Source organism: Syzygium oleosum, unplaced genomic scaffold (assembly GCF_021117445.2).
Source record: "Syzygium oleosum isolate NSW1041296 unplaced genomic scaffold, Sole_v2.1 Sole_v2.09, whole genome shotgun sequence".
Lineage (NCBI taxonomy): Eukaryota > Viridiplantae > Streptophyta > Magnoliopsida > Myrtales > Myrtaceae > Syzygium > Syzygium oleosum.
Window position 1 is genome coordinate 6434652 of NW_026607493.1, and position 26597 is coordinate 6461248.

At 41.4% G+C, this 26597-nt stretch overlaps 3 protein-coding genes across 9 annotated transcripts; all 3 read left to right on the forward strand.

Moving 5' to 3' along the window:
- The first annotated feature begins 5871 nt into the window (after positions 1-5871).
- Positions 5872-9790, forward strand: LOC115667868 (diaminopimelate epimerase, chloroplastic). Its single transcript, XM_030589406.2, has 9 exons — positions 5872-6366; positions 6720-6887; positions 6972-7042; positions 7261-7318; positions 7555-7734; positions 7910-7994; positions 8678-8737; positions 8876-8949; positions 9447-9790. The coding sequence occupies exons 1-9, from the start codon at positions 6052-6054 to the stop codon at positions 9561-9563; spliced, it is 1128 nt and encodes a 375-aa protein (XP_030445266.2). The 5' UTR covers positions 5872-6051; the 3' UTR covers positions 9564-9790.
- A 1891-nt stretch (positions 9791-11681) lies between these two features.
- LOC115673757 (kinesin-like protein KIN-5B) lies at positions 11682-18818 on the forward strand. Its single transcript, XM_030596014.2, has 24 exons — positions 11682-11822; positions 12163-12366; positions 12739-12868; positions 12953-13108; positions 13177-13514; positions 13638-13776; positions 14275-14372; positions 14470-14626; positions 14707-14776; positions 14855-14931; positions 15039-15092; positions 15170-15250; positions 15340-15451; positions 15550-15636; positions 15922-16097; positions 16177-16338; positions 16419-16526; positions 16683-16841; positions 16925-17008; positions 17145-17350; positions 17763-17864; positions 17948-18057; positions 18138-18289; positions 18393-18818. Exons 2-24 carry the CDS (start codon positions 12185-12187, stop codon positions 18600-18602), a joined length of 3150 nt encoding a protein of 1049 aa, XP_030451874.2. The 5' UTR covers positions 11682-11822; positions 12163-12184; the 3' UTR covers positions 18603-18818.
- Positions 18819-19343: 525 nt separating this feature from the next.
- Positions 19344-23480, forward strand: LOC115673471 (uncharacterized). 7 transcript variants are annotated; one of them, XM_056314599.1, is made up of 7 exons: positions 19344-19510; positions 19849-20064; positions 21034-22278; positions 22356-22424; positions 22511-22709; positions 22849-22943; positions 23037-23480. In XM_056314599.1, the coding sequence occupies exons 2-6, from the start codon at positions 20053-20055 to the stop codon at positions 22899-22901; spliced, it is 1578 nt and encodes a 525-aa protein (XP_056170574.1). In that variant the 5' UTR covers positions 19344-19510; positions 19849-20052; the 3' UTR covers positions 22902-22943; positions 23037-23480. The 7 variants fall into 7 exon arrangements, with proteins under 7 accessions (XP_056170574.1, XP_056170577.1, XP_056170573.1 ...); XM_056314602.1 differs by having other exon boundaries at positions 19849-20055; positions 21025-22278; positions 22849-22947; XM_056314598.1 differs by having other exon boundaries at positions 19849-20055; positions 21025-22278.
- The last annotated feature ends 3117 nt before the right edge of the window (positions 23481-26597 follow it).

Consider the following 26597-nt stretch of genomic DNA (forward strand, 5'->3'; position numbering starts at 1 on the left):
AGCTATAAATGACAGTGACGTGGTCGTCTGTTGGGCTGGCGATCATACTAGAGACGCGACGTGTACCCGATTGCCAACGTCAGACGAATCGGCTTTTACCTGCGAAGTTAATTTCATTCGCTGCGCTTAACCAGGGGGGAGAGTGAGAGGACACCAGCCTGTAATAGATATGTCATGTTACCTACCCTTTCATAAGTTGTTGTCATGTGCACTAACATCTCTAGAAGGTGCTATCAATCCTTGTTTCCGAGGAGTTCTAGAAAAATGTTAACCATGGGTGATAATATTTTTACATAGATTATTTACTCCCTTTTTTTTGGCAAAAGGGTTTTTGCAATTAGTAAATTTATTATTTGTATAAAGAGAAAAAAAGGTAGTTTTGCAATTAGTTAACAATTTTCGTTTACCTAGTTAACGAGATAATGTTTAGTGCAACATGAAGATGGTATTTTTTATTTTTTTTTGCTTTTGCAAGTTGCCCAAAAAGAGCTTATGAAATGAAATCCACTAAATACTCTCCTAGATGGGTTTCTTTTACTCTTAAATAGATGGTCATGTTTTTCTATTCCTAATCAGACGTAATTTCCTAACTGGTCTTTTGATTGATGTTGCAAACATGGACATTACTCATATTTATATCCAGTTAGGTTTGCAAGCAGGTAATATCGTAGTTGTAAATCATCAATCAGAAGTATTATTGGACTAAATTATATCCATAAAAATACACATTGAGTGGAATTAACCTTATATCTTCAACAGTCGCAATTAACTGGCCCATTGACTAAATTGATTTTCCAAATTATTATCACCAATTTGGCTATTTTGGTCATCATCAGCCCGATTATTCTCATTAATGTGACGTTGATAAGAAGATTCAGGCATTTGCATGGTTCTTACAGGGGATTGACTACTCTAACCAACATTATTGGCATCAATAAATAAAGAGGGACTAGGAACGTTCCTTGTTACCAATGGATTGGATATTGGTGGTTGATTAGTTGATGTTGGCATCGAGAAAACATCATTCATGGCATTGAGAACAATTGGCTTGATCACGTCAAACATGTGACTCACAATGTAATTGGCTATACCGTTTTGTTGCTCTTTGAACAATCTCTTCATAGTGGTCAACATATAAGGATTTGGTGCAACTTTTCTCAATTGATCTTCAGTGAGACGTCGAGAAAGGTCTACCCCCTCACGCTGGCCTTCTTTTGCTATTTGGTTAACGGGTGATCACGTGTGTGCAAACCGGTCACTGCCACTAGGATTGTTACTCACAGCATTGTCAGGTCCTAGATGATTCCTTGTTCACGGCATTGAGTTTCCTTAAAACGAACCACGAGTCATCCCACTAGGTATGCCAAAAAGATGTCTTGTCAAAATTGTATCGTCGACGAAATATCTTTTATCGAAATTCGTTCTTTGGTTTATATTAAGAAGAGACGAGTTCCGTGGCAATTCCGAACAAGAGTTATGTGGTTTTTAGATGCTTTGTCAAAATTTAATCGATGACGAAGTACAAAATATTTTGTTGGAATTTAATTGACTACAGAGTGAGATGATAGAGAGATACAACGTTAGAATTTAATCGATGACAAAAATTTGAAAACCACAACTAAGATACATGTTGTGATTTAACCGATAACGATATATCTGAAACTATGACTAAAGTACATGAATTGAAAGATATTTAAATTGCAAAAAAGTAAAGATAAAAATAAATGTGGGAGAACGTGAGTTTTTTATTTGATTGGAGCGAGCTTTTATATGAATACATTTAGGGTATTTGAATCTTTGGGTGTAACTTCCTTGCCGCGATCTCGGGCTACATAACTCCCTTATGAACAATTATTACTTGAATTTTTTATTGTAACTTTCTTGCCACGATCTTAAACTTCATAACTCCACGCAGTCCTTATCTGAAACAATTTCAATTGTCTTCAATACTTATCTTGAATATTAATCACGTGGTGAAATCGTTACTAACTAATCGGCATTGTATATCGTTAACACAATTTAGTCACCCGAATTCATGATTATCAGATAATTGTTAAACCAATTGGCTTTGTATAATAACACCGGGTCATCAATATAATTGTTACTCACCAACATTGGAGTCAATCGTCAACCAATTACCACCGCATATCGATAGCATCACTCGGTGATCGATATTTAGAAATCAATGTGCATTTTCCTCTCACCCGGTAGTTGTCCACAATCGATTAAACCCTACTCACATTGACTCAGTTTGTCGATTATAGTGAAGAGTTGGTCATTTTTTGACGTAGATAGGATGGCTATTTGTGTCATAGATTCGTGTTCCCACCGTATTATGTTAAAATTCGGATCTAATTTGAACCCGACATGTCTATTGATTAAAAAAGAACCAAAAAAAGAAAAAACTCTCCCTTCCCTTCTCCTCTCTCAATTCACCCAACAAGACATGTAGGGCGTGCATGAATCCATTCTGGAGCAGAAATTCTGCTCCAGAATACATTCCGGAACAGAAACGCGTTTGTTAAAAAATTTCCAGAATGCATTTTGGAGCAACTTTTGCATTCTGGAATAAAAACGCGTTTGGTAAAACTTCATTCTTTTTTTTGCTCCAGAATGAATTTTTGCTTCCAGAATGAGTTTTGGCCCAAAAAAGAGAAGCTACTTGTTGTAGCTTCTCTTTCTAGCCCAAATTTCCTTCTTTACAAGAAATCAAAAATTTCAAAATTTCACAGAATGACTTACAATACATGTGGCCACCCACTTTGCGTGAAATTTTAAATTTTTTAGGTGCTCAAAAAAATCAAAAAATAAAAAATAAAAAATTTTATAGAATGGCTTAGAATACCTGTGACCATCCATTTTGAGTGAAATTTCCATTTTTTGAGGTGCCCAAAAAAATTTAAAAAATAAAAAAATTTCAAAATTTCACAGAATGGCTTAGAATACGTGTGGCCACCCACTTTGAGTGAAATTTAAATTTTTTTAGGTGCCCAAAAAAATAAAAAATTTTACATAATGGCTTAGAATACCTGTGGCCACCCACTTTGAGTGAAATTTAAATTTTTTGAGGTGCCCGAAAAAATAAAAAAAATAAAAAATAAAAAATTTTACAGAATGATTTAGAATACTCGTGGCCACCCACTTTGAATGAAATTTAAATTTTTTTAGGTGCCAAAAAAAAATCAAAAAATCAAGAATTTCAAAACTTCACAGAATGACTTAGAATACTTGTGGCCACCCACTTTGAGTGAAATTTAAATTTTTTAAGGTGCCCAAAAAAAATTAAAAAAATAAAAAATTTCAAAACTTCATAGAATGGCTTACAATACCCGTGGCCATCCACTTTGAATGAAATTTAAATTTTTTGAGGTGCCCAAAATAAATTAAAAAATAAAAAATTTCAAAACTTCACAGAATGGCTTAGAATACCTGTGGCCACCCATTTTGAGTGAAATTTATATTTTTTGAGGTGCCCAAAAACAATTTTAAAAAAAAAAATTTAAAATTTCATAGAATAGCTTAGAATACTTGCGACCACTCACTTTGAGTGAAATTTGAATTTTTTGAGGTGCCAAAAAAAAATCAAAAAATAAAGAACTTCAAAACTTCACAGAATGGCTTAAAATACCCGTGGCCACTCACTTTGAGTGAAATTTAAATTTTTTGTGGTGCCAAAAAAAAATCAAAAATAATTTTTTTTAAAACTTCACAAAATGGCTTAAAATGCCTGTAACTACCCACTTTGAGTGAAATTTAAATTTTTGGGCACCTCCAAAAGCAAAAATTTCTTTCTGTTTTATCAAACAGATTTCTCTTCCAGAAATCAATTTCTGGAGCAGAATTAGTCATGTTTTATCAAACAGATTTCTCCTCCAAAAATCAATTTCTGGAGCAGAATGGATTTCATGCGTGCCCGTAGATTCCGACGGGCCACTGTCATAGACACATTGCCACGTCAAGCCACTGCTTCTCGAGCTGTCAAATGACGAGTTCGCCTCCTCTCCTTTCGTTTGTGTCCCTCTCTAGGTCATGCTCCTCGGCCCAAACGCGGCCCTCCTTGACCCTTCCCTCGCCGCCGCCGCCGCCGTTGACGAGTACGGGTGGCGAGTGAGATCTTAGGCTTTTGAATCAAAGCTTGGGCCTCGAATCAGGGTCCAATTTGAGGTCTTTTAGGGCCCGCTTGGTAACGTGCCAAATAGTGAAAATTTCTGTTCTTTTGTTCCCAGAAATAGTTTGGGAACAGAAATGCGTTTAGTAAACTTTTTGTTCATGGGCACATTTTTGCAAAATTTGTGCCGAAAGCTTGATTTTGGAAGAGAAACAAGAAGTAAAAAAGTTGCTTCTTATTTCTCGCGACAATTTTGAGAATCGTTTTTTCTTTTTTTTTCTTTTCTTATTTTTGTCTTTGTTCTTCCGGTGGGCCGGCCAGCAGCGCGACGGCCATGGCCAAAGAAGAAAATGGGTAAAAAGAAAAAAAAAATTAAACAATTCAAAATATTATTAAAATATTATTTGGGAACATAAATATTGTGTAGTTACCAAACGCATTTATGTTCTTTTCTACTCTAGGAATAAAAATTTTGGACAGTTTATCAAACGCCTTAAAATACTCAGAAATTGTTTCCGAGCACAGAATAAAAAAAAATCATTTCTGTTCAGAAATGATTCCCGGGCACAGAATGGTATTCATGCGCACCCTTAGGGTCTGCATAGCAACGTTTCTGTTCCTAGAAACAATTTTTTATCAGAAATAGTTTTTTCTATTTCTATTTCTTGGAACAGTTTCTGACCAAAAAATAGCGTTTAGTAACTACACAAAATTTCTATTCCCGGAATAGAAAAAGAATAGAAAACGCGTTTAGGGTGCGAATGATCCATTTCTATTCCATGGACGAGTTTCTCCCTTCCGGGCTACCTCAGGCGAGAGGATGGCGGGTGGCGGTAGGGCGGTGGGGCGGTGGGGCGGAGGGCGGTGGTCGGCGGCGCAGAGGATGGCGGCCGGCGGTGGGAAGCAGTGGAGCACGGCGGTCGGTGGTGGAGCACGGTGGCATCGGGCGGTAAGCGGCAGACGGGGGCGGCGGCGGGAGGTGGCTGGCGGCGGAGGGTGGCCATCGTCGGTCGATGGAGTACGGCGGTCGGTGACGAAGGATGGCGGCCGATGGTGGGTGACCACGGCGTCAAAGGTGGCAAAGGCGGGAGGTGGCCCCGGCGAGGCGGCCATAGCCCGGGTGGTGGCCGCGTCGGGCGGTGGAGCACAATAGCGGGCGGCGGAGGATGGCGGCCCAGTCTTTGAGTGGCGGCGGCGGCCAAGGACGGCGGCAGGTGGTGGGTGATCGCCGGCGTTGGGTGGTTAGCGGAGGAGGCGGCCCGGCCCGGGTGGCCGGCAGCGTCGGGCGATGGAGCACGGCGGCCGGCGGTGGAGGGCGGCGGTCGGTGGCCGGTGGCGACAAGCGTCGGCGGTGGAGAACGATGGTCGACGACAAGAGGTGGCTCGCGGGCGGGAGCGGCCGCGAGTGTTGGCCCCGGGCGGGCGGCGGCGGCGGAAGCGGGCAGTAGGTGGCGACGAAGGACGGTGAGAGGCGGCGGTGGGCGGATTGCGGCCGATGGATTGTTTCTTATTTTTAGAGAATTATAGAAAAAAAATCGTTTCTTTTTTCTTGTTCCAAAACAAGAAGCAAATTTTTCTTCTTGTGTTTACGTTCCAAATCTATTTACGGAACACTTTTTGGAACGTAGAAACAAAAAATAGATTTTTTTTTCTTAACAGTTTCGCATTTTTTTGCATTAGGAAATAAAAAAAACAGAAAAATAAAGAAATAGAAACGTTACTAAACAGACCCTCAGTGCCGTATCTTTAGCGCATTTTGCGGCACTTTCACTTTTCGATGTTGCCCGTGCATTCATCCCCGAGAATACACTGTAGAAATGCCCAAGTGAAGTCCACCGAGGAGTAGAAGCACGACCAACAAATCAGTCAACAAGACAGCTGCCCCAAGGGGCGAGAGGGGAGCCGCCACAGACAAGACAACCCGAGCGATCGCGAGCGAAGACATGGCCATCGCCGCCGCCTCCGCCGCGGCGACTCTCCCTTCGAGCTCCGCTTCCCGCATCCTTTCGGCCCCCGCCAAGCCCTTCTTCTTCTTCTTCTTCTCTCCCTCCCCCGCTTCCTCCCCTCCTCAGTCCCGTCTCCTCCGCGCCAGAGCCCACCTCCGAGCCCCTCGGTTCTCGATCTCCGCCTCCGCCGCCGCCTCCATGAGCGTGCGGGCTCCGGAGAGGAGCTCGCCTCCGTCGTCCTTCCTCGACCGCCGGGAGAGCGGTTTCCTCCATTTCGTCAAGTACCACGGCCTCGGCAACGACTTCATCTTGGTAAGGGTTCTTCATTCGGTCTCTGTATCTCTTTCGGATGTTTGTCTTCTCGATTGTTCGAAAATGTCGGAATGTCGGAGACCCTTTGACTGTCTGATACGAGCCGGAGTCGTTTGTACGTTAGCTGGTTTCTTTAGAGGTTGGGAAATATAATCCAGAGGAACGCTTGTGCGGTACCGATCAAATTCAACACACAATGCGCGGACTTTCCTGTTTATGCACTGTAGTAGCAGTCCGATCAATCATATATTGAGTTTGGATTGCTCAAAATGTTTTCTTTGGAGGGTATTAGTATCATATTCCACATGCACTCTTCCTCTTTTTGTAGCATTGAGTAGGTATCCGTATTTTAGGTTGACAATAGGGACTCTTCGGAGCCTCGAGTTACTCCGGAGCAAGCGGTCAAGCTGTGCGATCGTAACTTTGGGATTGGTGCTGATGGAGTGATTTTCGCCATGCCTGGGATTAATGGCACGGACTACACTATGAGGATTTTCAATTCCGATGGCAGTGAGCCTGAGGTGATACTTTAGTCTTTTGTGCTTTGACAACTCATCATCCGGATAATTATTGGTTTTACATTCCCTTCGTCATATTTCTTCCAGATGTGTGGTAATGGAGTGCGATGCTTCGCACGATTCATTGCTGAGCTTGAAAATCTAAATGGAAGACAACGGTAATGGAAATTGCTTATTGTTCTGTGATAATCTAATGTACTGAAAGTAACTTTCAATAAGTCAATGAGATATGTAATTGTAAGTGAGAATCAGTTCTTACCAACGAATTGTGGATAAGGGTAAACATTCTCGGCTATGTTATTTTGGATGAACGTGATGGAACTTTCTCTGGTATTTCGATTTTTAACTCCTTTTGCTCCTTCATTGCATTTGGCAGTTTTACGGTACACACTGGTGCTGGTCTAATAGTTCCAGAGATTCAAGATGATGGGAAGGTATTTTACAGGACCAAAGTTTTCATGTGCTGCATTTTAGTACTTAATCGGCATTCTTTTCAACCGCTTTATATGTAATTGCTTTAAAAGGATCTGCAGAATGGTACGATGAAATACATAATGCAGTTAGATTCTGATCAACCAAGTTCCTGTTGCAACCGTCTGTTCTTTGTAAATTGTAATATATGATGAGTACCAGTTTGGTATTTGGTTTTTATGCGACCTTATAATCCCAGGTTACAGTTGATATGGGGGAACCAATACTCAAAGCTTCTGATGTGCCCACAAAGTTATTGCCAAACATAGACCGCTCTGTGGTTAAATCTGAACTAAAAGTCGATGGAGTAACCTGGAATGTGACATGTGTTAGCATGGGCAATCCCCACTGTGTCACCTTTGGTGCCAAAGGAGAACAGGTGATTTTTGTGGAAAATATATTATATTCCTCATTTTATAGGCAATATTCTCTGGCTTCAGATCTCAATTTGCAGTATAATAATTTCTGTGTGACACTTTTTGCTCACAAGAACTATGTGCTCGACTTCATTCCTTTGTCATCCATAGCTCATACTGGAATATGCTGTTGAGCAGAATTTGCAGGTTGACAAACTAAACTTGGCTGAAATAGGTCCAAAGTTTGAGCATCATGAGATGTTTCCAGCGAGAACGAACACTGGTTAGTCATTTATGGAACTGACAACTACATTTGCAGTTGCATGGAATTGCCCTTCTCCAACCCAGTTATACTTTGGTTTCCAGTCAGATCCATCTAACTAATGTTGTTGTTATCATCTCTTGTACCATCAGAATTAACGCTGCCAATGCCCTTAATATCTTTTGCAGTTGGTTGTACTATCATATTTGATAAGGACTAGAAGATTCTCGAGTGCTGTTATACTGTGACATATATGTTATCTGCACTTGCCACATTGCCCTTTGTTTATACGCTAGATTTCGCTGGGTTGTGGAAAGTTGGTGCCTTGTATATTTATCATAGCTTAAATACTGCGAACAACTTAACATTTGTGAGACGGCCAGTGCCATTTGTGGTCTGGTCGGATTCTTAAGTGAAATAATGAAAATTTCGTCAACATAGGTCTCATTTATTTTTATCCCTATGATGTTTGAGCCTCCATCGTTCTGCATGGGCATTTCAACATCAAATTAGTTTTCACATAATTGTGTCCGCAACTTTATTTTACGTGATGGCAATGAAAGAGGTAGATTTTATGGTTTTCCCCTTCCAATTGCTTTCTAAATTCAGGATTGGCTGTTTCTGTGCTTTTGTAGTACCTCCGTGCATATTCTGTTATTTTCCATATGGAGATGTGATTAATGAAAAAATGTATTTGATTGCAGAATTTGTGCAAGTTTTCTCTCCTTCGCACCTGAAAATGCGTGTTTGGGAACGTGGGGCTGGTTAGTGCCTATGGCAATCATTTTTAAGATCCACTCCATCATATGTAACAAGAGAATCATATCAATATGGTTAAGATGATTCTGCCCTCTTTCTTTCATTTCCTGAGCAAAATCTTATGTAAGAGTGCTTGGATGCAGGAGCAACCCTGGCTTGTGGTACAGGGGCATGTGCAGTGGTTGTTGCGGCAGTTCTTGAGGGACAAGCTGGGAGGGTAAGCTCCATTATTTAACTCTATAGTAGGACAATGCAGACATGCAATTCATCGAATTCCATATGTTTTGAATTTGATAAGATGATTGTTTTGTTGATCACGGATAGATCCAGTTGTTAGGGACAGAATTCTACATGAACTACAGAATATGTCCATTTAAAAGTGCTGAAAATCGTTTAATCCAATCCTAGTCTCTTAATTTAAAACTTTTCTTTAAAATCTGGACCCCGTCTTTATCATGGCTTCTTGGTAAAGTAAGCATTATCACGTGTAGAGATTACCTCAGTATCCCGACATTTACATATACACATCGTTGATGTTATAAAGTGAAATGACGATGGTGCATGCATCGGAGCTAAGTATCTGTATCATACGGATGTGTCTCAAGTTTATACTTCTCCCATCTCCCAAGAACAAAGATATTCTAGCAAACAAAGAGTATCTTTCTGTCTTTGCTAGTGCCTCACTTTGTTTTGTGCCGGCTTATTATGTTACAGAGTTGCACTGTAGATTTACCTGGAGGTCCACTGGAGATTGAATGGAGAGAGAAAGACAATCACATATACATGACTGGCCCAGCTGAGGCGGTCTTCTATGGATCCGTACCCATTTAGCACGAATTGAACTTTTGTACTTAACCAACTTTTATTTAACAAACTAGAATAATGGTCAAGTGCAAGTGTACGGGTGAAGAGTGTTTGGAGTGTGTCTGGATAGCTGGAGTCCTGTTTTATTCGAATTGAGTTGTCTGAGGTAATAGCGGAGGCGGTCTTTATGACCAATTTGTTGACCTAACTGGTTTGGTGATGAAGTGATCTCTTATGGTGAATTTAGTGATCAAGTTTGATCCTTGATGTGGTGGGTGCTGCATATCCAGACTAGTATAACCATTTCAGGTTTCCTTATCTGGATTTAGATGCCAAACTCTCGGTTACTTTCTTACTCCTTTTTCCCTTTCTCTAGTGAAAGAATCTCTGTACTTCGCACTAAACCTGATCGTTGAGTATACCTGTGAGAGAGGGAGAGAAGCAGAGATGTGTTACCCCTGCTCCAGACGGTGGCATTCGTGAAGGGAGATAGAAGCAAGTGTGGAATGGTGTTGTCCTTCGGCATTCGTCCAGGACCAAAAGAGTTGGCGGTAAGAGATTTAGATGTACACACGTTTTTCTGCCCTGTCGAGGCTGGGCTAGTTCACTCATAAATTTTATCAACGGTAACTTGAGGGATGGAATTTGTCTATCTACAAAACCATCTTATTTAGCTCTCTGTATTCGGGCATTATCGTCATAGGCTGACAGACCCAGGTATGTAGAATCTGATGGTCATTGGCCTAGTCTGAGTGTACAGTTCAACCCCGCCGCCGTCGTTCCTTGCCTTCGCATTGTTGTGTAATTAAGGAATCTATCACCATCATCGTGTGATCAAGCTCTCCCCACGGGGCGGGCGGCGGTCAATTGATTCGTGTATTGTTTACAGATAACTCTTACAACGTAATTTCATCTTACCTAACCCTCCTGTGTAATAGCTGCGGTAGTACGGCTAATCATAGACCGCAATAGCTGTTCCCATGATATTTTTTTTTTGTTATATCAATCGCTTTACCAATGTTAAATAATAAGTTCTTATTGAAATTTTTAAGAAACTTAACTTAAATTTATTTGTATTATCTATATAATGAGAACACTAGTTATAATTATTTTGACAAATCACGTATTATTTGACTGAATATCATAATTAGCATAATATCAGTTGCTTACAATTATTTGTAATTATCTAAATTTGGATAATTTAATGTCAAATAATTTAAAATTGATGATTAGCTTAATGACTATTTATTTTTAATAATGCTCAGAATGTCATATATATTATTTTAATCACACAGTTAATTATGGAACAAATAATGCTTACGATGATATTATTACATGTTATATGACGAAATCTACCGAGTAATCATACACTAATTATTATATAATAGATAAAAGCTTGGACATTAAATTGTAACATCTTCATATTGTATACGAGGTGTTACACTCATCATTGCTACTAAGCGAAGATCCTTGCGCTCCCACTGACAACAATCGAGCGAGGTTAGGCATGTTCATGATCACCACTATCAAGCGAGAGTCGACCGACTCTTGTGAGGGCTCTAGATCTAACTGTGGGAAAACGGGCCATTACTCTATTAATGACGAGGGTTGCTCCTCCGCCGCAACCCCCCTCTCTCTCTCTTGATGCTATTGTTTCTATTTAAGATTATTTTAAAAAAATTTGGCGACATGACTATATATTCATGACATCAAACACGTGCGGCGTGCCCCATGGCTGAGTTGAATTGCCGCTAGCTAGAAGGACCAAAGGAGTTCGGCACCAAAAAAAAATTCAAGGACCAGGTTGATTAAAATTAAAAGCTCAGATGCCCCAATTCAACATTTCACAGCAGTTCGAGGACCAGTTTTTAAATTTTCCCCAACAAACATAGATAGACCTCGAAAATAAAAAAATAAAAATAAAAAAAATAAAAAAAGCAGAAGAAAGAAAGCACGAGCCGCATTTGAAATTTCTGACGTGGGACCCACCCAACACCGAGGAGGAGGAGGAGGAGGAGGAGGAGCCGAAACATCACCTACGGGGCCTCATACGTGTCGCGTCCTACGTTATTACCGTCGACTAGCCGTTTGGAAAATCAAACCCACTCTTGACTTCTCCGCCTTCCTTCCCCCACCCCCCCACCACCACTTCAAAAAAATTTCCACAACCACAATTCTGCACAGACCTCAATCAAGAATCCTCTCTCTCTCTCTCTCTCTGGATTCCACCTCCGCTCTCCAAGTTCCTAACCGCGAATCCATCGCCTTAGACCCCTGAAGATCTCTGTAAGTGCAATCACTCCCGCGTCCCTTTCTTCAATGTGGAACCTTGGATCTTGCTAGCTGTTGCAATCCGATGGGAACTGAACTGCGGAACAACGCAAAAGAGGGGGGGAGAAAAATGTTGTTTTATGCGCATCGTTTCCTTTGTCTCTCCCCTTTATTCGAGAGAGATTTTCGTGCCTTGGAGGGCCCCGCCCGACCCCAAGCGAACATCGAGCGCTTTGCATTGGGAATATACGTGAATTCTGTCTGCTTGTGTTGTGTCCATCTCCTCCCTGTTTTTGATGGCGTATCGTTCTTTTTCCCCTCTTTTTTTTTTTTCCTTCTCTTTGGAGCCGTGCAGGTGGGAGAGAGGGAGTGGCGGAATGATGTCGCTCACCCCGGATCAGTTTAGAAAGGTCGGGTTGGGCGTGGTTCCGTCTCCGTCCCCGTTCCTCACGCCTCGGCCGGAGAAGCGGCGGGCGGACTGCAGAGGCGGCGAATTATGGAGCTCGAACCGGCACGAGAAAGATAAGGAGGTCAACGTGCAGGTTCTGCTGCGGTGCAGGTGGGCATTAGCAGCACTTCGTGCTTACTCAAAGTCGTCTCCTTTTACCCCCCTTAGGTTTGGTGAAATTGTGCTATGTCGGTCGACTCTGCTCATCTGTAACGTAAGGTAGATAGTCAAAGGCGTTGACGAGAATATTCGTGGATGGAGAATATGATTATTGAAATGGAAGGAGTTCTTCACGATTGATTTTGAATGAATTGGAAATACTTTAGGTAATAACTCTGCAGCTACCCAAAAGCTAAGCAACAACAAAGTGGGATTTTACCATTTGAATTCTTAAATGTGTTTCCAATTACATAATTCCTTAAATGCCGCTTCTGGGATGGGCATTCTAAGTTTAGAGCTCGTTTGTCTAATTTTATCTGTCAGGCCATTAAACGAAGACGAGCAAAGGTTGAATGTGCAAAAGGTCATCTCGTGCAATGAACACAGAAGAGAGGTCAATGTCATGCAGAATTTAGCCAACAAGCAAATAGATAGGATTTTCACTTTCGACAAGGTATGCTGACATGATTTCAGCTGTGAAGAAAGATTTCTCAAATAATTACTAGCTGACCTAGATTTTATCTGGCAAATTTGCAAGGTTTTTGGGCCTAAAGCACAACAAAGATCAATATATGATCAAGCCGTTGCTCCCATTGTTAATGAAGTTCTCGATGGTTTTAACTGCACCATTTTCGCCTATGGGCAAACAGGCACCGGTAAAACCTACACAATGGAGGGCGGGATGAGAAAAAAGGTAAAATAGCAAATTGCATAATTTCATAAATATTTTACATTGGTTGATGTCGTTTTTATGGAACATAGGTTGGTGAACTGCCCGCTGAGGCCGGCGTCATTCCACGAGCAGTTCGTCAAATTTTCGATACACTAGAAGCACAAAATGCTGACTATAGTATGAAGGTGACTTTTTTAGAACTCTACAATGAAGAGATAACCGATTTACTAGCCTCCGAGGACTCCTCACGCTATATGGAAGATAGACAGAAGAAGCCAATATCACTGATGGAGGATGGAAAGGGTTGTGTGGTTGTAAGGGGCCTCGAGGAAGTAGCAGTATATAGCGCAAATGAAATCTACACTCTGTTAGAACAAGGAGCATCGAAAAGGCGAACGGCTGATACCTTGTTGAACAAGCGTAGTAGGTAATTATTCTTCTTTGCTGAACTTTTAAGGGTGTCTAACGTAATGGAAACTACAAAGCTAGTCCTTTTATAACCTTAAGCATTTAGTGGTTACACTTTTCAATGATATTATCCTTGCTGCAGTCGGTCTCATTCCATCTTTTCCATTACGACCTACATAAAGGAAGCCACAGTTGGAGATGAAGAGCTCATAAAATGTGGCAAGCTTAACCTTGTAGATTTGGCAGGATCAGAAAACATTTCTCGATCAGGAGCAAGGGAGGTATGATATCTCTGATCTCTGCTATCAAAAGCATTTTTTCACAATCTCTTTCTGTCTATCCCTGTCTCTGTCTCTCTGTCTGTCTCGCAATTGCATGTACAAGCATGCTGAGCGAGAACCAAAAACTATGTTAATAATATCTGAAGTCCTTGCAAAACCTAGTAATGAGGCAAGCCTAAATTGTTAACATATGTACACCAGCAAATAGTTATATAATGATGTCTGCTGACCTAGAGTGTACCGTGAAGCTGCAATTATTTACAATCAATTTCTTCTTATTGACAGATAAAAATATAAAAGCCCTAAAATTTTATGATCCGAATATGTTTTTCTTGGATATATTACATGCAAGACCTTTTGCATCAGCATGCTTGCTAATTATCTAAAGTGATGTGAGCAAAAATGGAATTGCACAATTTGTGTTGGAGAATACTCTATATTTCTCTAATTTTGCATCAAAATTTGCAATATCAGTTAATGGGTGCATAAAAATTCCAGGGTCGTGCAAAAGAAGCTGGAGAAATAAACAAGAGCTTACTTACCTTGGGCCGTGTGATAAATGCACTTGTGGAGCATTCTCCTCATATACCTTACAGGTTTTTTCTCAGACGATATCCAATGCAGTATGCTTGACATTGAGCTCTTCATAATTTCTCATAATGGGTTTTCCATGTCTGACAATTTTATGAGCAGGGATAGTAAGCTGACAAGACTTCTAAGAGATTCTTTGGGAGGGAAGACCAAAACATGCATTATTGCTACTGTTTCTCCTTCTGCTCATTGCTTGGAAGAAACATTAAGCACACTCGATTATGCTTATCGTGCTAAAAACATTAAAAATAAACCAGAGGTTTGGTCTATTGCTGTTTTAGTGTATTTGAGTTTCCTCATGTGCTTTCCTAGTAATATTTACATGGAGTAGCTTTGCAGGCGAACCAGAAAGTGTCAAAAGCTGTGTTGCTTAAGGATTTGTATGCAGAAATTGAGAGGATGAGAGAAGGTTTGACAATGTGTCCTCACTGTCTCGATTGTTACATAAACAAATAACATAGTATTTAACATATATATGTCATCACAGATATCCGAGCTGCAAGGGAAAAGAATGGTGTTTATATTTCCCATGAAAGATTTGCCCAAGAAGAGGCTGAGAAGAAGGTAAGTCCAAACAGTTTCATGGAGTGCTCTGATCTTTATATAAAACTCCCGACTCCTGGATCAAATCCTTTTCTCCTTGGAAATCATTGGATTACATTCATCTGCAGGCAAGGAATGAAAGGATAGAGGAATTGGAAAGTGATCTTATCCGTTCTGAGAAGGTATTAGCTTGCTTTTCTTTGGGACCTTTCTCTTACCGATGCGATATTTGATCAGCTGATTATTTCCATTTGGCCAGCAAAGTGAAAAATTTCGCAAGCTCTATCTTACAGAGCAGGAACAGAAATTGGACCTCGAAAGTAGTCTTAAGAACTGCAAGGTACAGGTTATGGACTTCACATCATTAACCATTTGTTCAAAGGGTGAAAATATTGCATCTGCAGCAATAAAAAATGATGTCTTCTACAGATTGACCTGGAGACCAGTCATAAGGCATTGCTTGATCTTCAAGAGCAACACCGGTTGGCTCTCTCCACATTGAAGAATAAGGAATTTGTAATCTCAAAGCTGCTACAATCAGGTAATATTTTGTCATGAGAAGTTGACTTAAGTTAGTTATACCGTTTTTGTCAATTTATTTTACTCATACAGACTTACAATCTTTCTGATGTTATACAGAAAGTTCCATAATTGATCGTGCAAAGGAGTTAAGATCAGATTTGCAAGATGCATCTCAGGATTTAAGTTTGTTGTTCAGGAAATTAGGTACCGCTTCTTTTTGTGGTTTTAAAGTTGCATATTCTATACTATTAGCTGAAACAGTGAGGAGACTGCTATAACTTTTTGAGTTTGAGGTGGTTTCGTCTGAGGAGTATATATTTTATCGTGAAAACAGAGTAATATTACAAGTTCTGCATGGTTCACTATCTATTTGCTCCACCAAAGTACCTATTTCCTGGTTGATGACTTGAGAATTTTCTCTAGAGTAAATTTATGAGTGACTCCACAAAGACTACCATTGAGGATCTAATATTATCTTCCACTATGCAGACTACAAAAGCAGGATGGAAGCAGAGAACCATGATATTGTCTTGACGTTTGGCTCTCAACTTGATCAAAGCTTGAAAAACTTGCATAGGACTATCCTGGGCTCAGTTTCTCAACAACAGCAAGAAATAAGATGCATGGAAGAACATGTCTCCTTGTTTCTTGCAAGTAAAAATGATGTGAGACGACTGCTTGCTTTAAATAATTACATGCTTGTCTCATACTAGTTCTAATGAATAGTTTTATCAAACATGCCAGGCAACAGAGAGTCTGCGTTTGAAGGTTGAAAAGATGACGACGACGCATAGTTTAGGACTGTCTGCATTGACTGATTATGCCAATAAACTACAGATGAAAGCCGCCTCTGACCATGATCAAATAAATTGTAAAATAGCATCAGAGACAAAGGGCATTCAGGAAGTATGAACTTAGAAGTCCATTCTTCCTTTGAACTTTTGTTTGCTGCTCTCATTGAACCAAATTCTGTGCTGTTTTTGCAGTATATAGTCAAGTTAGTATTGGAGGCCAAGGAGATCATCAGAGACATCCATCATGCTCTTACTGAACAGAAAGAAATACTGGCATTTTCTGCACAGCGACAGGAAGAGGTAAAGTACCTTCTTCTTCTTCTCATGTCCGGGTCCGGTTTTATCTGCTCATTGATTGGTCTATGTGACCCTGTGACCTATACTTAAAATGTGTCGAATCTTTACTTCATCATGATTGAAATAACAGGGATTAATTCACCATGATTGAAATAATAGGGATTACGAAGAAGTTTGGTATCTGCGCACGTAGTATCCAAGGCAACCATGGACTTTTTCGGTGATGTTCACAGTCATGCTACTGAAATCAAGTCAATCATTGAAGAATGCCATGCTGAAAGGATCTGCCAACTGAATGATTTTGAGAAGAAATTTAAGGTCAGATAAGATACTTCAGATAGATCTGCATTTTATAATTGAGCCTCGTGGAAGCTTTGAGCTTATGGATTGTCTTGAAACAGGAAGAGGCAGCGCGAGAGGAAAGACTGGCTTTGGAGCAAGTTGCCGCAATTTTGGCAAATTTGACATCTAAGAAAAATAAAATGGTGGGGCGTTTTCTCAGAATGTTGTGCTTTCTGCTATTAAAGCCACACACCCACGAGTCATTTATGGATAAGAAGGGTCTTAGTAAATTTCGTGGCAGTTTTTTGTTGTGCTTTTGACATCTTTCCTGATCATCAGGTCTCAGAGGCATCAAACGGTATAATCGACTTAAATACAAGGGAAGAGCAGAGATTGCATCATCAAACTACCAACATGCAGCATATTGCAGCTGATGCTAGGAAAGAGTTGACTAAATACATAGTAGAGGCAGAAAACAATTTCTTGGAAGATACATTTTCGGTGGGTGAGTCCAGGGCTGTATTGGACAGCTGCTTTGAAGAGTGGTATGGTTTTAATATACCTGAAGTGTATTTGGAAACCTATTTGAGCTATCATACATGAAATACAGCACGTCATATTTAAGCTAGTATCTGTTGAATCACTATACAAAATATGTGGTTTCTCTTAGCATTAAATTTATTAAATTACAATCTGTTTGCTTAAAAACACTTCTTTCCTATCTAGAAGTGGATAGCCTCGCCAGACAGACAACTCGAGAGAATGAATAAAGTCTTACCTTGTAGCCCGGCACGGACTACTGAAAGTGTGGGATCTAAAACATAAATAAAAAATTAATTGTCAGAACATTGGCCTTCTTATGATATACGAAATTGAATTAGCGGGAAACAGATGTAAGTTAATTTAGCTACCCTATGTACATCACACATCATCCTTTTCTCTTTTTGTGTAATGCAGTTCAAAGGTTGTGGATAATTCCAGGAGACAATGGGAGAATGCTGCATCTGCCATAAACGAGTTCAAGAATGTTAGTATAGACAAGATAGCATCTCTTGTGAGGTAAAATCCTCTCTATCATGAACTGTTTCTTCGCATTTCTTTGTTCTTTTTCTCATAATGCGACTCCTCAATGGCTTAAGCAGGGAAAATATAGGCGAAAACCAGGATTTATGTGAACGATTTAGATCTGCATCTTCCTCCACGGATAGAGATTTTGCTTCTAGAGTTGGTGATATGGTCACTGCTATTTGTGGTAACAATCTTCATTTAGCCGTTGATGTCGATGTCTTCTCTATGTACTATTCTCATGCCTTGGTCGATTGGGCGTGGCAGATTCACTACAATTGGATCGTGACTATAAGGAGAAATTAGACTCCACGGCAGCCTCATGCATGGGTCAGCTAAAGTCGATTGCAGAGAAGCATGGAGTGGGCGTTTCGGAAATCCGAAGCAAAGCAGAACAGTGCCTCACAAAAGATTATCTGGTAAACTGTCTATCTACTGCAACTGCCAAATTGCTTCTTCGAGGTGCGTTGTCGAAATAGACGTATATCACGACATGACTAATTCGTGGCACACTGCGCATAGGTTGATGAGCCCACGTCCACAACCCCTAGGAGACGGGTCAAAACGGTTCCAAGTTTAGCGTCCATTGAGGAGATGCGGACGCAGTTGAGCGAAGGAAATTCGGAGAACGAAATCAGAGGCGACCGGACAGAAGGCAAGCTCCACCAGCCAATAGATTTACAGCCGCCCGATAGACCTCCTTTTGCAGATATGAATGGTGAGTTGTACTGAGGAAGGCGGTTTTAGCAGACTGTGATCCGGCATGCTTGTTCAAGTGTCAAAGAGGCAAAACTTGCGCTCATTGACTGATGAGCAGCAACACTAGATTGAGTCCTAACAGCAAGTACTAGCTAGCTATGGAAAGTTTCTCCTCTTCTCTCTTCGGACAAGTCATTTGTAAGTAAGTATTGTAACAACTTGTTCAATGATTCCATGGAAATGATTAAAGCATCCATGGTGATCAGCAATGCACTTTAGTGGCTTTAAACTCCATGACCGCCTTCATAATTGCAACACATGTTTACCGAGAAGTCGTACCGGCGAATGTGCGTACGATGCGCGGATGATTGTCGTGTGCCTCAGCGCGGATTTTCCCCTCGCTAGCTCAACAACTCGGGCGTCGGTGGGACCATCATTCATTCAAATTTCTGCCCGTCTGTGCCTCCTTTTAAGGCATGTCGACGACCACAGCGACTCCATGGGACCATGGCGAGGACCACTTAAGATGATTCCATGGTCTTCCACATAGCCCCTCTTAATAAATCGAGAAATCCGCAAAATAGAGAGAAGATAACGGGCCCTACGTGGGCCCAATTTTATGGGCCCAGCGCGGCCCACCAATGCCACCGAGGAGCTGGCTCTCGAGCAGGATTAGGTTTCACCCACGTGTACGGCGGTGATGATGTCTCCACGAACCCTGATCGTGCAGGGCACCATCTGGCATCATTTTTCCTTCCTCCCCTCCCCCACCTCGACGAGAAAAAAAGAAAACCTGAAAAAATCCATCCCTTCCTCTCTCTCTCTCTCTCTCTCTCCTCAGTTTCGTGAGAATCTTCAGATCTCGCCGCGATCCGCGTCCCGTACGGTCGCCGGCGCGTTCTCCGATCGCGCCTCCCGTCTCGTGCCTCTTCTCCGTCATGGTAGGTGGGAGATGCGGAATGCTGTATTCGATTGTTTTTCTCCTTCCTGTTCTTGTGAAGTTCTTTTGAAGTGCATATACCTATTCCCATGGCGTTTCGTAGCATCTCTCGCTAGATTGCTCCGCGGGGGAATGAGTGCGATGATGGGCGAAAGTGTAGGGTCGCGCGAGCTAGAGTCTCGCGAACGAGTGTTCCTTCGGATCAGGAATCCGACTGCCCTCTTCTTTGCATGCCGCGGTTGCGCAATCGAACAGCGAAATCGCGCGCGCGGTTCGCGACACTTTTCGAGGTTGGTTCCTGCGGAAACCTGACCGGGGTTGTTGCTTTCTTCGTGGCAGGGATGTGTGTGGACTGGCTCCGACTCGGAAGCGCTTGTTGAGGGCGTGTCTGGGGTTGGAATCGAGTAGTTTGTGCCCAGGGCAAGTGCGTCGCGGATGAGAATTTGTGGGTTTCGAGCGCTTTGCCTGTTGGTTTGACCTTTTCCGGCTTATGAGAAGTGCAAACAGCGGAATTAGAGACTATCGTGTGCTGTACTGAGAGAGATGGTATGCTTCGTTTCGTATGTGGTTTTTGTCAGGTTGAGGTTTTATTGAGGGGTACATGCCGTTTTGTGATCTTTGTGCATTTTTGGGACTGAGCTTGGAGCTTAGATACACTCTACTGGCTTTCATGTTCCTTTTGTGCCATTGCATGGGAAGGACCTAATGTTATACCGATCGATATTTTTGAGTGTTTGTTCTTGTATGAGCTCTTGAGAGCTGCTACATTGGTTTTGTGTTTGGGGAACTTGTTTATCCCTGCACATTGTAGCATGTTTTTGGAAATTTTACCTATGTGCACCATGAATTGCTTGTGGACACTGAAAGGAGTTACCCCATATTGCTACTAAGAAGTTTGTAGTGCTTGAACGAAAAATATTTGCCCTATGAACATGTTATTTTGAAGCACTTTTAAACGATCTGCTGTCAGATTACTTTATGCATTTTGCATTGCCTAAGGATTCTGTTCTTTCTTGTTTCGACTAATACTACGTATTTGGCTCTTTCTGATAACTTCTTGATGGTTTAAGGATTGTTTGATTGATTGAAAGAGTCATTTTGCATCGTCTAAGTATTCTATTCTTTCTTGTTTCGACTAATACCATGTAGTTGGCTCTTCTGATAACTTCTTGATGGTGTAAGGATTGTTTGATTGATTCAAGGAGTCAAAACTGAACAATTTGTCACCAGGAATAATTAAGATGAAGCAATTTCTTTCAACTAGCGATTAAGCAGAGACTCGTAAACAATATTAAGAAGCACCATGGAAGCTCTACATTTTGCATTAAATATAGTGATTTTGATGGTTGTGTCTTGCTTGATGTTAATATGGAAATGCTTTGTGCACTTTGGAAAGAATCTAATGAGTAGGGGTGGTGTCTTGGTGGTAAAACTGCGCTTACATTTTGTGAAGGATGACTTGTATGTCTTCTGTCTATACTGAAATACAAGATTCTAAGCCATCTCTTTGGGTATTCTTTTCAGAATCAGGGCTTTTGGACTGGAAAAGATGCTAGTGGCTTAACAAACAGTGAGATGGCTTACGATAATACTCCTAGAATAGAAGCCAAGTGGTCGCAACAGTGGTTCATGGATGGCCCTGAGACTGAGCATCCCAGCAAGAAACAGGCCATAGAAGTTCCAAGCAACACTTCCTTTTTAGGACTGTTGAGCATGAACTCATCTCCATGGGGCTTTTCTTCTGGTTTTCACACAGTTTCTGCCCCTGCCCAATTTTCTGAGCAAGTACTTGATACTGAAACTACTGGAGCTGTCAAGTATAATGAGAGATGCACTCCATCTATTGGTGCGGAAAAATTGAATATTGGGAGAAAAATGGATGAAGACCTTTATCCTAGTAATTCCTCATTCGGCTTGTCAATGTCTCATGTGCCAGAAGTTCCTGGATCAGGGCTTAATTATGGCGGTCTGAGAAAAGTTAAAGTGAACCATGTTAAGGACTCTGACAATGTGACTCCATTATCAATGGGACATGGCTACAATAGGGTGGCTTCCGGTGCCATGTTTGCAGCTCAATCTTTCTGTAAGGAAGAAGAAGATCCTGTTTCAACTGCTCTTGCTTCTGGTATTGGAGATGGCAACATCATATCTTCAGCCACTAGTGACCTGGGTGAAAGCAACAGTGTCATGTCAATCGGGAAACTGTATGAAAATGAAGGTGAGAGTGCTGGACAGGCGTACAAAGGGCATGGTGATGCCATGTCTATTCATGCAGATAACAATGTTTTGTCTATGGGTCAAAGCTACAAGGCAGATGATTGTTCCATGTCAATGGGCCATATTTATGGCAAAGGGCATCACATCTCTGTTCCAGCAGGTAACATCTACAATAATGACGACAGCAGTAGTTTATCCATGTGTCACTCCTATGGTTTAGGGCAAAGCACAATCATATCCTTTGGCAGCCCTGACAATGATGATGCGAATTCCTCAAGGAGGCTTATATACAGTAACAATTTGTTCTGTGGTCTGCCTTCTGTTCAAACGTCAGATGCAGTCAATAGCAATCAGTTAATTAAGTCAAATGGCGATATTTTTCCTAGTTCTACTTCGGTTGTTGCCTCTGGAATTGAAAATTTATCGCGGAAGAAAGAGGAGCAAAACACTTCTAAGAAAGGTTCAAACAACTTCCCCTCAAATGTCAGAAGCTTGCTATCAACTGGCATTTTAGATGGGATATCTGTGAAGTATGCTGCGTGGTCACGAGAGGTAATGTCACTTTAGATGTGTTCACAAATTTTAGACAGTTTCATCTTACAGTGATGTGGAGCTGGTTCTTTGTTTAGAAGGAGCTCCGTGGTGTGATTAGAGGTTCTGGATATTTATGCGGCTGTCAGTCATGTAATTTCGCGAAGGTAAGTGCATTTCTGGACTTGTATCTGGTCGAACTGCTTCTATGTAATTTAATCTACTGATTGAACCGGATGAAATGGACTGTTAGGTAATTAACGCGTATGAATTTGAACGACATGCTGGCTGCAAGACCAAACACCCGAATAACCACATATACTTCGACAATGGAAAGACCATCTATGGGATTGTTCAGGAACTCAGGAGCACACCCCAAAATATGTTGTTTGAAGTCATGCAAACTATTACTGGTTCCCCAATCAATCAAAAATCCTTCCGTCTCTGGAAAGGTAATGCTAACTTCCTTCTCTGATCAATGACTTTGCTTTAGCATGATGAACTTTGAAGAATCATATGAATTGTTGTTATCGTCCAATTTTACTGGCATCTTGCACAGTCTTCTCAAAACGCTCAATTTGCTCTTTTCAGAGTCATATTTAGCTGCAACCCGAGAACTTCAGCGTATATATGGGGAGGATTAAGGGAAGCAATTGTCATAAGCTCTACCTTGTCTAAACTATTATGTAGGTATCATCGTGATGTTGTTTTCCATATTTAATTCTACTCGTTAGGAATTGTGTCAGTTAATCTGATGGTGATGTTTTTCCTGGATTGAGGAACCCTTTTCCTTCTGCGGGGAAGTATGCTTGAGGCGGTACTGATCAGGGTGTGGTTCTCGAAGCCCCTTTTTGTAACAACTTTTTGTCCACTAAACAAGAGTTGTGATTTGCTCGCACTGAGTCCTTCAGTTTGCAAGGGCAGTTTTACCTGGATAAGTGTCTGCTAAACTTATCCAACCATGACAGCCACATCTAGAAGTTCCACCAATTGTCATGATTTGGTTTTATTCAGCTTTCTGGGGTTAACTTATGGCCGACCCTAGGCAATGGAAAGGAAAGTTTTGCTCATGCAGCTCTCATGGTTGATGTTCAGTGCGGGAAAGTCAGCATGGCATTGGAATGTCGAAAACATTCTGAGATCAAATGAATTCTTCTCTACTTTCCCTACAGTTGTTGAGGTTAACAGGTGAGACTCATTGGTTATGAAAACCATTTTGATTACATTGCCTCTGCATCTGCATCTACGGGAGCAGTGCTTTAATATGGCACTTAGGTTGGTTGCACTGGGAGTTGTAGTTATACTTCACCATGCACAACTAGATAGTGAATTTCAAGAATGAGGATCACTTGCTGATAATATCCCGACAAAAACTATTTACATTTTGTAACAGCGAGGATGCACATTAGGGGTGAATCGGTCATTTATGTTTGGATTGACTCGAATAAGCGAGTCGAATTAAGTCAACGCCTTGCCTTGTAAGAGACTCATCAGTTCTTTCACTGTGCGGATGTGTTTCGTTTTGTCACTCTGGAGGATTACTCTCTGCTCTTCGTTCATCACTCTTGATGGAAGTACAAGTATGATGTATTCAAGTAAGACGCTTGGTTGCTTTTTAGTTTGTTTTGCGAACGACTTCATTATAGAAGGGAATATTTCTTTGAAAATCGTTTCTGGAAAAAATGGTTGTTTTCCCCTTGCTTGAGAGAGAGAGAGAGAGAGCTCAAACGTATGAAATCTGTCAGCTTTAGAAGAATAGCGGCAGTCCTCACTCCCCAGTTAAGAGATTAGTGCAAAATAGCTCTTATTTTGGAACGTGATTTATTTTCTCAATTGGGGCTTTTCAGCTGACCTCATTCATTTTCCGTGTGCGAAACATCCGAAATCATCAAAAATATTTTGCAGAAAAGTACTTTCAATTGAAATGCATTCTCAATTGGGGCTTTTGATTGGTTGCACCCTGTTTAGAAAGACTGGTCGAACCACCCGAGCTTTGAAAAGGGCTCGAGGAAGATAGAAAACGGTAATCATTCATTCAAAGAATTCTCTCACGTCTCCAGTAGAGCTCCATCTCTTGCTAAGGGCTAGCTAATTTTTAAATCCTAAATCCTAGCTTTTACCGTAGCTGCCTTTCGCCGCTCTCATCCTTCTTGCTCCCGTGCTTGTTGATCATGCTCTCTGTGATGGACAAAGGACTTGCTGCTGATGCCAGAGTCGCGGCTCTATGCCGCAAGCCGGGTTCTCAGCCGTTGATGTTGCTGATGGCCTCATTTCAGCTGACAAACTGAGGGAATGTAGCCTCACCTTATTTGGGAAATTTCAGCCGAATCTTCTTTATTAATGTGCAAGCGTTTCGGAGCACAATGAGGAAAGCTTGGAGGGTCGATGAGGTAACCTTTACTTCAGTTGATCAGGGACTGTTCGCCATAACTTTCCTATCTGAAAGCAACAAAAACGTAGTATTAGATCAAGGACCTTGGTCCTTTGCAAATAACATCTTCTATTAAAGACTTAGGAACCCCATAAAACCCCCGAATGCCACTCTTTTGCCATTGTGCTTTTTGGGTACAAATTCATGGCCTTTCCTATGAATGCTTCTCGGAGGAGGCGGTTCAACGAGTAGCTGATAAAATAGGGCCAGTCTTGGATGTTGGTATGGAATCAAAAGGATTAACATGAAAAAAGTATGGAAGAGCTAGAATAAATCTCTCGGGCTTTTCACCTTTTGAAACCGGGAGTTTAAACGACTTATGATGGAGATCCTTCGCGGTTCGATACCTATTATGAACACCGGCTGCATTTTTGTTTTTCGTGTGGGAGAATCGAATATTATGCAAGGTGGTGTGAGGAAGTTACTTTAGGGAGGAATAGATGCAAACAATTGCACAAAGGGTCCTTGGGTTGGGGCCGAAGTTGAGGAGTTAAGCCCTTGTTGGAATATATTCTATGGATAGGACAAACCAATATGTGAAGAAACTGAGGTAGTACCACAAACACCATGACACCAGATGCAAGTTGTCCCTTATAAAGAAAAAGAGCTAGTGGAAATTGTACACCGCACAGATTCATCCACAACCAGAAACAGCTCGAGCTGTTCTGGCAGAGAGAAAAGGGCTGCACTGATCCGCTCATTGCTAGAGGAACTGAAGTGTCTTCTAAAAGAGGGGAATTTAAGTATGTACAAATCGAACCTGGGAGCTTCTCTCATATCCTGAACTGGAAAACGTAACAGAGCTCACCAACTATCCCCAAATCAGTTGTGAGTCAAGAAAGCTGGCCGAGATTGTAAAATTCTGACTTCAAAGAAGAAAAAGAGGTTCGAACCTTATGAAATTAACTCGAACCTCAATTACTTGAAACTCTTGTTCAGATAAGCACTGCTTCGACTGGATGGGCTGAGGCAGCTAGTCCTAATAACAAGCTAGAATTGTCGAGGGCTGGTTACCCCCGACGATTCAAGAGCCACGCGGTTGGCCCAACTTACCGTTCTTGATGGAAACTAAGAATCAGCCACCACATTTTGAATGTCTAAGGAGGAGGCTTCCATTTCCAGAATTGAAGTTGTGGCGCGATAGAGTGACTTCTATACATGCCCCATCCGCATTGCAAGAAAGAATGGTTGCGTGAGATCTAATTCAGAGCATTAGCCTGTCAAATACTTTGTCGGGGCCTTGCACTGGGGACTTCAATGAAGCATTCCATCATTGGAAGAAGGAAGGTACTCGGCTATCTCAGAACTCCAAACTACAATCCTTCTAGGAATTTGTTAATAACTGCATGTTAATGGATAAGGAGCGCAAAGGATGCACCTTTGGATCGTCGAATAGATGTGATGGAAATGCTTTTGTAAGAAGGATAATCGGTTGTGTCCTTATTAATCTTCATTTCCAACTTCAGAATTTGCTCTTTCTGCGGTAGGATCGGATCATAGCCCAATTGTGTTATTTTTGGTGCCAAAACCCCCAAAATGAGAAAAGGAATTCAAATTCGAAGCATCCCGGATGTCCGGCGAAGACTGGCTTAATCTAATACAAGAAGTTTGCAATTCCCCTTCACCGAGAGATAGTCACTTGATAGACGGATTAGAACCTGTATCTAAAGCCCTCGCAACCTGAAGCAGCAGAAAATTTTCCAACTCAAGATAGAGAGTTGACGGTCATAAAAAGAGAGTTGGCAGAGATGGTAAATAGGAGAGGTACACCCTTCGAGAAGGAGAAGGAACAGGTAATCTATGGAGAAATTCAAAGTTTTTTAAGGCAAGAGGAGTGTAGTGGGTAGTGGATTGCAGCTGAATTGGCTCCGATATGGGGGCAAGAACACCAAGTTCTTCCACCCCACTA